Source organism: Mustela lutreola, chromosome 5 (genome assembly GCF_030435805.1).
Source record: "Mustela lutreola isolate mMusLut2 chromosome 5, mMusLut2.pri, whole genome shotgun sequence".
Lineage (NCBI taxonomy): Eukaryota > Metazoa > Chordata > Mammalia > Carnivora > Mustelidae > Mustela > Mustela lutreola.
In genome coordinates, this window is record NC_081294.1 from 77,353,665 (window position 1) to 77,365,813 (window position 12,149).

At 42.4% G+C, this 12,149-nt stretch overlaps 1 protein-coding gene across 4 annotated transcripts in view; it reads right to left on the reverse strand.

The window, feature by feature from the left end:
* The window catches only part of DNAJC18 (DnaJ heat shock protein family (Hsp40) member C18), a 31,847-nt gene that overhangs the window by 17,470 nt on the left and 2,228 nt on the right, over window positions 1–12,149 (reverse strand). For 2 of the 4 annotated variants that reach the window (XR_009353926.1, XM_059174732.1), the window contains exons 1-2: window positions 11,347–11,473; window positions 9,055–9,241 (exon numbers count right to left, since the gene is read on the reverse strand). Coding sequence is in view for 3 of the 4 variants with exons in the window: in XM_059174732.1 (XP_059030715.1) it covers window positions 9,055–9,241; window positions 11,347–11,386 (227 nt within the window). In the remaining variant the exon portion in view is untranslated. Of the gene's footprint in view, window positions 1–9,054; window positions 9,242–11,346; window positions 11,474–12,149 lie in introns of those variants that run through there. The other 2 variants (XM_059174733.1, XM_059174734.1) reach the window with 2 other exon arrangements.

Here is a 12,149-nt window from a genome sequence, read left to right on the forward strand (position 1 = left end):
TATGTTTTTTTTAAATTTTTGTTAAGGATTTTTTTATTCCTTTATCTGGCAGAGGGGGGGGCGGAGGAAGCAGGCTCCCCACGGAACAGAGAGCCCGATGTGGGGCTCTATCCCAGGAGCCCAGGATCATGACCTGAGCTGACGGCAGAGGCTTTAACCCACTGAGCCACCCAGGTGTCCCTCAAAACTTTGTTATAAAAAGTTAATATAGGGCGCCTGGGTGGCTCAGTGGGTTAAGCCTCTGCCTTTGGCTCAGGTCATGATCTCAGATCTGACAGATCTCAGATCTGACAGATCCAGCCCCACATCGGGCTCTCTGCTCAGCAGGGAGCCTGCTTCTTCCTGCTCTCTGCCTGCCTCTTTGCCTACTTGTGAACTCTGTCTGTCAAATAAATAAATAAAATCTTAAAAAAAAAAAGTCAATAATATACACATGCAGTAGAAGAAAAATATCCAACAGTACTAAACTATATACAGTGAAAAAACTTCCTGCTTCCCTATTCCCTGCTCACCAATCTCCCATCCTAAGGACAACCATGTGAGAAGTTTTCTATGAATCCTGTGTGTATGTATAGACACCTCTCCCTTTTCTTTTTTGCCTAAATATAAACATATTGTAATCATCTTTTTTTTTTAAGATTTTATTTATTTATTTGTCAGAGAGAGAGAAGCGAGAGTGAGCACAGGCAAACAGAGTGGCAGGCAGAGGCAGAGGGAGAAGCAGGCTCCCTGCCAAGCAAGGAGACTGATGTGGGACTCAATCCCAGGATGCCGGGATCATGACCTGAGCCGAAGGCAGCCGCTTAACCAAATGAGCCTCCCAGGCGTCCCCATATTGTAATCATCATTTTTATGTTTATGGGAACATCCCTTTAAAAAAAAAAAAAAGATTTATTTATTTATTTATTTGACAGAGATCACAAGTAGGCAGAGAGGCAGGCAGAGAGAGAAAGGGAAGCAGGCTCCCCGCTGAGCAGAGAGCCTGATGTGGGGGATCATGACCTGAGCGGGAGGCAGAGGCTTTAACCCACTGAGCCATCCAGGCGCCCCCGCCCCCATCCCTTTTTTAAACCAAAAGTATTTCTTAGAGATGGATCGGTAACATACAGAGACGAGTTGGGGCAATAGTTTAGACTAGAATGGCAGTTCTGGACTTTGCGATGTCATAAGTTTCTTATACTCTTAAAAATTAATTGAGTCTCCAGAAGAGTTTTGTTCATGTGAATTATATCTATCAATATTTACCATACTAGAAAAGAAAACAAGAAATTTTAAAACAGAGTGACGATATAACTGCTTATCAGGTAGCCTCTCAAAAATTCCACTGTACAATCATGAGAGAATGAGAGTGAAAAAGGCAAATAATGTGTTTGTACTATTATCAAAATTGTTTTAAACTCACAGACTCCCAAGGTTTTTGGGGTTCCTAAATTACAGTCTGAGAAATGTTGTACTAGAGCATGAACTCTGGGGTCAAAATGCCTTGGCTGGGATCTTATCTTGCTGTGTACTTTAGCTCTGTGACTTAATGTTATCTTCTGAAATGGGATAACAATTTCAACTATATTTCACAAGCTGTTATCATTTAAATGAAGTATTCATCAAGTACTTGATAGCACTTGACAGCCCATAAATACTGGCTATTACATATCTATGTCATTCTTTTCAAAAGCTGCACTGCTTTATGGATTACACTTATTGCATTTTATGGATTATATCTATCCTCTACTGATAGGCACTTAGAGAATATCTCCAATCTTTTGCAACTACACAATCCAGTCAGACAGAGGGAGGCCCAGCATCTTGCTCAAGAGTTCAGTAACACAGGCTGGACTATAAAGCAGGGTCTGGAATGTCAGTCATGGTCCTTCCCCAAGAGCTGCCCATGGGTATCCTTTGGATCCTCAGTCCAGTTTCCAATCCCTGCTTCCATGGCAGATACTCCTCTGCCTCTTTCTCTCTTTTGTATAAATTTGTTATTTGTTGAGTAACAGTTTTTTTGAGCTACAATTCACAAAGTTCACTCTTAAAATGCACAATGCATTGATTTTCAGATTTGTACACCATCATCACTATCTAATTCCAGAACATCCTCATTACCCCAGAAAGAAACCCCTACTTATTGGCAGTCATTCCTCATTTTACTTTCCAACCCCTGGCAACCAATAATGTAATTTCTGTCTCTATAAATTTGCCATTCTGGACATTTCACATAAAAGGAATTATAGAATATGTGACTTTTGTGTCTGGCTTCTTTGACTAGCATAATGTTCAAGGTTCATTCATGTTATAGCATGTATCAGTACTTCATTCCTTTTTTTTTTAAAAGATTTTTATTTATTTTATTTATTTGACAGAGAGAGATCACAAGCAGACAGAGAGGCAGGCAGAGAGAGAGAGAGAGGGAAGCAGGCTCCCCGCTGAGCAGAGAACCCGATGCGGGACTCGATCCCAGGACCCTGAGATCATGATCTGAGCCAAAGGCAGAGGCTTAACCCACTGAGCCACCCAGGTGCCCAGTACTTCATTCCTTTTATTACCAAAAAGTATTCATTGTATGGATATTCCCCATTTTGTTTATCCATTCATCAGTTCATGGACATGCATTTTGTTTATCCATTCACTAGTTCATGGACATCCATTTGGGAGTTATTATGGATAATTCTGTACGAACATTCATAGACAGGTCTTTGTGTGGAAGTATGTTCTCTTGGTTATATACCTGGGAGTGGATTGCTATGTCATGTGCTATGGTTAACCTTCTGAGGAACTGGCCTTCTATTTTCCAAACTGGCCACACTGTTTTCCATTCCTATAAGCAATATATAAGGGTTCCATTTCTCTATATTCTTACTAACACTTGCTATTGTCCATTTTTTTGTTTAATTGCCATCCCAGTGGATGTGAGGTGGTGTGGTATCTCATTGTGGCTTTAGTTTGTATTTCCCTAATGACTCATGATACTGAGCAACTTTTCATGTGTTTATTGGCCATTTGTAGATCTTTTTTTTTTTTTAAGAGTCATTTGTATATATTCTTTGGAGAAATGCCTATCAGATCCTTTGCCCATTGCTCAATTGGGTTATTTGTCTTTTTATTGTTGAGTTGTAAGAGTACTTTATATGTTCTAGATATAAGTCCCTTATCAGATACATAATTTAAAAACATTTTCTCCTGTACCGTGGGTTGATTTTTCACTTTCTTGATGGTATCTTTTGAGTACAAAAGCTTTACATTTTCACAAAATCCAACTGACCCATTTTTTTCTTTTGTCATTTGTACTTTGGATGTCATGTCATGAAGATGTAGATTTATGTTTTCTTCTAAGAGTTTTATAGTTGTAGCTCTTACATTTAGGCCTTACATTAGGTCTTTGAGTTAACTTTTGTGTTTGTGTGAGAAAGGAGTCCAACTGCATTGTTTTGCATGTGGATATCCAGTTGTCCCAACACATTTATTAAAGACAATTCTTAATAAATAAAATCTTTAAAAAAGGGGGCGGCGCCTGAGTGGCTCAGTGGGTTAAAGCCTCTGCCTTCAGCTCAGGTCATGATCCCAGGGTCCCCGGATTGAGCCCCACATCAGGCTCTCTGCTCGGTAGGGAGCCTGCTTCCCTTCCTCTCTCTCTGCCTGCCTCTCTGCCTACTTGTGATCTCTGTCAAATAAATAAATAAAATCTTTAAAAAAAGAAAAAGGCAATTCTTTCCCTTATTAAATCATCTTGGCACTCTTTTATTTTTTTCTTTCAAAGTAAACACTACACACAATGTAGGACTTGAACTCATGACTCTGAGATAAAGAGTTGCGTGGTCCAACAACTGAGCCAGGTAGGCACCCCAGCCTTGGCACTCTTGTAAAAGAAAAATCAGTTGACTGAGGGTATCTGGGTGACTTGGTTGGTGCATATCTGACTCTTTTTATTTATTTATTTATTTAGATTTTATTTATTTGAGGTGGGGGAGGGACAGCAGAGAGGGATGGGGAGAGAGAGAGAGAAAGAGAAACAGACTCCATACTGAGTGTGGAGCCCAAAGCCAGGCTTGATCTCAGGACCCTGAGATCAAGACCTGAGCCAAGATCAAGAGTCAGACACCTGGGACACATGGGTGGCTCAGTCTGTTAAGTGCCTGACTCTTAGTTTTGGCTCAGGTCATGAACTTAGGGTCATGAGTTCAAGCCCCAGGTTGGGCTCCACGCTGGGTGTGGAGCCTACATTAAAAAAAATCAGTTGAGGGACGCCTGCGTGGCTCAGTTGGTTAAGCAGCTGCCTTCGGCTCAGGTCATGATCCCAGCGTCCTGGGATCGAGTCCCACATCGGGCTCCTTGCTTGGAGGGGAGCCTGCTTCTCCCTCTGCCTCTGCCTGCCACTCTGTCTGCCTGTGCTCGCTCTCTCTCCCTCTCTCTCTCTGACAAATAAATAAAATTTTTTTTAAAAATTTTTTAAAAAATTTTATTTATTTATCAGAGAGAGAGAGGGGAAGAGATCGAGCACAGGCAGACAGAGAGGCAGGCAGAGGCAGAGGGAGAAGCAGGCTCCCCGCTGAGCAAGGAGCCCGATGTGGGACTCGATCCCAGGACGCTGGGATCATGACCTGAGCCGAAGGCAGCTGCTTAACCAACTGAGCCACCCAGGCGTCCCAATAAATAAAATCTTAAAAAAAAAAAAAATCAATTGAGGGGCGCCTGGGTGGCTCAGTGGTTTAAAGCCTCTGCCTTCGGCTCAGGTCATGGTCCCTGGATCCTGGGATCGAGCCCCGCATTGGGCTCTCTGCTCAGCAGGTAGCCTGCTTCCTCCTCTCTCTCTGCCTGCTTCTCTGCCTACTTGTGATCTCTGTCTGTCAAATAAATAAATAAAAAATCTTAAAAAAAAAAATCAATTGAGGGGCACCTGAGTGGCTCAGTGGGTTAAAGCCTCTGCCTTCAGCTCAGGTCATGATCCCAGGGTCCTGGGATTGAGCCCCACTTCGGGCTCTCTGCTCAGTGGGGAGCCCGCTTCTCTTCTTCTCTCTCTGCCTGCCTCTCTGCCTACTTGTGATCTCTGTCAAATAAATAAACAAAAATCTTAAAAAAAAACCCCGAACAAACAGGATTTGAATCCCACTTTAACTTAAAAAAAAAAAAAAATCAATTGACCATAAGTATAAAGGCTTACTTATGGACTCTCAAGTCTATTTCATTGATCTACATGTCTATCCTATACCAGTCCACACTGTCTTCATAAGGTAGCTTTGTAATAAGCTTTCAAATTGGAAATGTGAGTCCTCCAACTTTGTTCTTTTTCAAGACTGTTCTGGCTATTCTGGGTCCCTTGTATTACTATATGAATTTTAGGATCGGCTTGTCAGTTTCTGCAAAAAAGGCAGTGAGGGATTTGGTAGGGATATGTGAAATCTATTGATCGATTTGAGTAATATTACCACCATTTCCAATATTAAGCCTTAATAAAATAATCCTTTCCAATGTTTAGTTCCATGAACACAGGCAACCTTCCCATTTATTTAGACCTTTAATTTCCTTAAATGAAGTTTTATAGTTTCAGTGTACATCTTACACTTCTCTTGATAAATGTATTCTCAGGCATTTTATACTTTTTTGATGGTGTTATAAATTAAAATTGTTTTCGTTTCCATTTTTGGACTGTTCTTTGCTAGGGTACAGAAAAACAGTGATTTTTGTATACTGATCTTACATTTTACAACATTGTTGAGGTCATTTATCAGTTCTTTTTTTTTTGTTGTTTAAGATTTTATTTATTCATTTGAGAGAGAGAGAGAGAATGAGCACAAGTGGCAATAGGCTGAGGGAGAAGCAGACCCGCTGCTGAGCAGAGAGCGTGATGCGGGGGTTTGATTCCAGACCCTGGGATCATGACCTGAGCTGAAGGCAGATGCCCAACCAACTGAGCCACCAGGTGCCCCTCATTTATTAATTCTAACAGTGTGGATGTCTTCCTTATAATTTTCTTTTTTTTTTTTAAATAAAGATTTTATTTATTTATTTGAGAAAGAGAGGGTACAAGTCCGGGGGGAGCGGCAGACAGACGGAGAAGAAGACTTCCTGCTGAGCAGGGAGCCTGTCCTGGGGCTTGATCCCAGGACTGGAGGATAACAACCCAAGCAGAAGGCAGACACTTAACCAAATGAGCCATCCAGGCATCTCTATTCTTTAGGATTTTTTATATTATATCATATCATCTATGAATACTGTTTTACTTCTTTCCAATCTGGATGACTTCTTTAAAATTTTTTCCTCTTTTTTTTAAAGTATTTACTTATTTTAGAGACAGAGAGAGCATGTGCACACACACAAGCATGGGGAGGGACAGAAAGAGAGGGAGAGAATCTCAGGCAGACTCCCTGCTGAGTGCAGAGCCAGAACGTGGAGCTAATCTCAAGACCCTGAGATCACAACCTGAGCTGAAACCAAGAGTCTGAAGCTCAACTGACTGACTCACTCAGGTGCCCCCAATCTGGATGACTTCTGTATTTCTTTTTCTTGCCTAAATGCCCTGGCTTGAACCTGTAGTACAATGGTAAATAAAAGTGGCTAGAGTGAAAATACTTGTCTTTTTCTTGATCTTGGAAAGCATCCAGTTGTTCACCATTAAGTATGACGACGTTAGCTGAGGGCTTTTAAATAGATAGCCTTTATCAGTTGAGGTTCTCTTCTATTCCTATTCTGTTGAGTATTGTTATCATGAAAGTGTTGGGTTTTGTCAAATGCTTTTTCTGCACCTATTTAAATGATCATGTGGTCTTGTCCTTTATTCTATTAATATGGTGTATCCCATTGATTAATTTTCATGTGTTAAACAACCTTGCATTCCTGGGATAAATACCACTTGGTATATGATTTTTTTAAAAAAGATTTATTTATTTTTTTTTTTTATTTGAGAGAGAGAGAAAGAGAAAGAGGGTACATAATTGGGGGGTTGTGACAGAGGGAGAGGGAGAGGAGCAGACTCCCCAGTGAGCACAGAGCCTGATGCAGGGACCCATCTCACAGACCCAAGTTCATGACCTGAGCGGAAACCAAGACTCAGATGCTTAACCAACTGAGCCATCCAGGAGCTCCAAGGTATAGAATCCTTTTTATATGTTTTTACATGTTGCTAGAATCTATATCCATAAGGGATATTGATTGATAGTTTAGTTTTCTTATGTTTTTGTCTGGTTTTAGTCACAGGGTAATGTTGGCCCCATAGAATGAGTTGGGAAGTGCTCCCCTCTCTTGCATGTTTTGTAAGAGTTTATGAAGGATTAGTTAATTCTTCAAATGTTTGGTAGAATTTACCAGTGAAGGTTCCTGGGCCTAGGTTTTTCTTTATGAAAAATTTTTTTAAAATTTTATTTTATTAAAAAAATAGAATTTTTATTTTATTTAAATTTAATTAAGTAACATACAGTGTATTACTAGTTTCAGAGGTAGAGGTCAATGACTTACCATTTGTATATAACACCCAGTACTCATTACATCATGTACCCTCCTGCAGCTGGCCGGTTAGCTCAGTTGGTTAGAGCGTGGTGCTAATGTACCCTCCTTAATGCCCACCCCACTCCTCCAGTAACCCTCAGTTTGCTTCCTACAGTTAAAAGTCTTTTATGGTTTGTCTCCCTCTCTGATTTTGTCTTATTTTATTTTTCCCTCCCTTCCCCTATGACCCTCTGTTTTGTTTCTTAATTCCACATATGAGTGAAATCGTATGATAATTGTCTTTCTCTGACTTACTTTGCTTAGCATAATACCCTCTAGTTCCATCCACATCATTGTAAATGGCAAGATATCACTTTTTTAATGTCTGAGTTATATTCCATCGTTTGTAGGTATTACGATCACATCATCTTTATCTGTTCATCTATCAATGAACATCTGCACTCTTTCCATAGTTTTGTTATTGTGGACATTGCTGCTATAAACATTAGGGTGCACGTGCCCCTTCAGATCACTACGTTTGTATCCTCTGGGTAAATACCTAGTAGTGCAATTGCTGGGTCACAGGGTGAAATTTTTTTTATTATGAATTCAATCTCTGTATTTGTGGTAGGTCCATATGATTTCCTAGTTTGTACCTTTCTACAAATCTGTCTGTTTCATCTAGGTTATCTAATTTGTTGGTGTACAATTGTTCATAGTATCCTTTTAAAATCTTTATTATCATCGTAAGATTGGTAGTGATGTCCCTCTTTTATTCCTGATTTTAGTTATTTGAGTGTTCTCTCTTTCTTGGTTAGCCTAGTTAAAGGTTTGTTAATTTTGTCGACATTTTCAAAAAGCCAATTTTTGCTTTTGTTGATTCTGTCTTGTTTTTCTAACCTCTATTTCATTTATTTCCACTCTATATTATTTCCTTCATTCTGCTTGCTTGGATTTAGTGTACTCTTTTTGCTCTTCTTTTTCTAGTTCGTGAAGGTGGAAGATTGGGTTACTGATCTGAGATTTAAAACAAAACAAACAAAAAAATATATATAACATTTATAGCTATAGATGTCCTTCTAAGCTTTGCTTTAGCTATATCCTACACATTTTTCTATGTTGTGTTTTCATTTTCAGTCATCTCAAAGTATTTTTGTAATCTTGCTTAAGATTTCTTCTATGACCTATTTGTTATTTTAGGAATATAATGTTTAATTTTCACTTATTTGTGAATTTCCTAAATTTGCTTCTGTTGTTGATATCAGAGGACACACACTGTATGATTTTAATCCTTTTAAATTTATTGACACTTCTTTTGCGGCCTGACATCTGATCTACCCTGGAAAACGCTTCGTGTATATTTGAGAAGAATGTGTACTCTGCTGTTGTTGGCTAGACTGTTGTATAGATGTCTGTTTCATATAGTTGGTTTTCCCTGCCTCTTCTACACAGAAGCAGGGAAGTTACTTCAGATTATACCCCGAGACTCCACTTCCACCGAGGGAGGCTTGCCTCTGCAGCCAAGAAGCTGTTGTGCTTCCATAATAATGATAAAAGTATAGTAGCAGTCAATGCTTATGTAACACATTCTGCTAGGAACTCTACGTTAAAATCACTCACTGAATCCCACCACAGACTCACCTTTGTACCCCAAGCAGCTGTTCCTCAGTGTAAGTGGCACTCCCCTCACCCTGTCGGGTTGGATTCCACTCATGCTCAGACTTCTTTTCCTTTTGCACTTTCATGCAGTTACAGCACCCACAGGGGTCATGACTTTCAGGAGGTCTATCTTCTGGGTATTTGTTTCTTCTAACTGCATCAATGTAAGCTGCAAAGCAACAGCCCCCCATTAGGCCTCCGTCTGATCTGCAATCAGCTTTGCTATCCGCCCTCACTATCAGGGAGGCTGCTTGGGGCCAAGAGTGTGAGGGCCAAACTACTGACATCATCCTGACTTTTAAGCATCCACATAAACTGAACGAACATCTCCCTTGAGAAAACAATGTAGTAAATATGGAGGCAACCATGAAAACTTATAATGCTAGAAGCGCGAAGCATAATAATTTACACCATATCTACAATGGTCATTCAGCAAATAATTCTGAATCAGAGCCAGAAAAGGGGCTTAAGAGGCCCCCAAACCTTGCCTTTCAAGAGGCGTCTACCTTTAGCACAGTACAGGGGAAAGCCTATTTTTCTGTGATCCACGGTCAGAAGTGACATGGCTCATAAAATAATTTGTTGTTTTTGTTGCCATGCCTCCCACCTAAGGTTTAAAGTAGGGGGGGTTCTTTTAAATTAGCAGTTATAGAACAAGACACTTGGCTAGATGGAGCAATGAAATGTATGGATAAGACCTACTTCTGACCGGGGCGCCTGGGTGGCTCAGTGGGTTAAAGCCTCTGCCTTCGGCTTGGGTCATGATCCCAGGGTTCTGGGATCGAGCCCCGCATCAGACTCTCTGCTCAGCGGGGGGCCTGCTTCCTCCTCTCTCTCTGTCTGCCTCTCTGCCTGCTTGTGACCTCTGTCTGTCAAATAAATAAATAAAATCTTTAAAAAAAAAAAAAACCTACTTCTGACCACAAAGAGGTTATAGTCTAAAGGGAGAAGATTCAATTCATCATAACACGTGGAGAATGTTAAGAAGGCCATAGCAATCCAGTCAAAAAAGGCAGAGGACTCAGGTCCTGTCGGGAGGATCTGGGAAAGGCTTTAGAAATGTCTCTCTCCTGCCTAAAATACCTACTGACTACTGACTGCTGCTGCTTCTTCTTATTTTTTTAAAGATTTTACTTATTTATTTATTTGATAGAGAGATGGAGAGAGAGCACAAGTAGGCAGCAGAGTGGCAGGCAGAGGGAGAGGGAGAAGCAGGCTCCCCCCTAAGCAGGGAGCCTGATGCAGGTCTTGATCCTAGGACCCTGGGATCATGACCAGAGAAGAAGAGCCACTTAACTGACTGAACTATCCAGGTGCTCCTACCCACTGCTTCTTGTCCAAATTTCTTATCATAGGCCCATCTGCCTCTGCAGCATCCTCTCTCACCACAAGCTCTTTTGCAGCCTATGCTCTAGCCACACCAAATGCCTTTCAATCCGCCATGCTTTCTCTTTTCTCTGTGCCTTTGCACATGCTGTTCCCTCTGCTTGCAGTGCTCCTCCTCTAAGTCAGCCTAACTCCAAGGCATCCTTCTTCTCTTCATATGTCACACTTTCTTCCAGATGCCTCCTCTGACACCTAGGCTGTCAGTGTGCTTCCCAAACCTAAGACCCTGCTGTGTAGCTCAGGACTTAGTGGCTCTGTTTCGTAATTGTCTGTTTACCTGTCGAACTCCCTCAATGGACTGAGAGTTTTGTGATCTCAGGGGACCATGTCTGTCAGATCCCTGCTGCATGATCAGCATAATGAGGGTACATAATAGGAATGGAATCAATACTCTTTGCTTGACTGCAGGATGGCAAAGACCAGCCTAGTGGTCTTGGTGCAGGCTGCAGGAACAGCACCAAAGAGAGACCTAGAGTCAGTGGCCTAATTGGGAGGAGCGAGCATAGGGGCTGGGAAAGCAAACTGCAGGAATCCGCATCACTCTGCTGACCCAGCCACCCTGGCACAGGCGGGGCCTGAGCACCGCCGGCCCTAAGCTCCGCAAGGGCAGAGACGGAGCGGGGCTGGGGGCCGGAGGCAAAAAAATCAACACGGGTGACTCTGGGCTCCTCGCCGGTTCCTTAGCTTGAGCCAGCGCTCCTGATTTCCAGATCCTGGCCCCTGTCCTGCCGGTCTCCCACCTAATTCGGAAACCTACTCAGGCTCAGCATCTCTTCATAGGCCTCCATCCTTCACCTCAGGCCCAGGATCTCAGCCCTCAGTAATCTCAAGAAGCCCCATCCCTCCCCCAACTCTGCCCTGTCCCACCCTCCGGCAAAGACCTGGTACCTTCGGTCCAGCGCTCCCCGCTGCCTAGAGTCGCTGCCATATCGGTTCCCAATCGGCAGGTCTGCGGAGCCTCCCCAGCGCCCGAGGCTGAAAGGGACCCGGCAAGAAGCGCGGGGCATGCTGGTCATCGTAGTCCAACTCACAGGAGCTGCGGGACATTGGACTACAACTCCCGGCAGGCTCTGCGCGAGGGGGCGGTGAGAGTTAAAGCTGCCTCTGGGGCTCGACCCTTAGAAGCGAGGTCTGTGGAGGTTTGTTGCCCTTGGTTGACTGCTGGGCGACTGCCAACCACACTTTTCCTCAACTGTAGAATGGGGATAGTGGCTACGGCCTCACCTAACACTAGGGGCATTCAGGGAGGCACGGTGAGATCCTGCCTGGGAAAGGTTTTGCGAACTTAAGTTTAGAGGGTCACAGTGTGACTATTCATCTCAAGGGTGTCCTTTTAAAAATATATGCTAATGCACGTTCTGTGTAAAGTGTATGTTAGGTCCTGGAGATTGAGAGACGGGTTTTGGGAACCAAAACTTTAAGAACCAAGAAAACAGAAAAACGAGATAGATTTATGTAGTTAGAGGGCAGTCTGAGTATGCCCTCTTTGTGCATTTACTCTGGCACAGCTTCGTTAGAGGGACCTCAGGGCTTCAGAGATGAAGAAGAAAGGGGCAGGCGTTGGAGCTGGCATTAAAGTCCCTATCTTTGCTGTTCTTTATTCTTCATCCATCCCATCCTACTTCAGGGCACGTCTGAGATTTTTCTGTTCCACCCCACTCATTTCCATGAGCCATTCCCTTGTTTTCTGA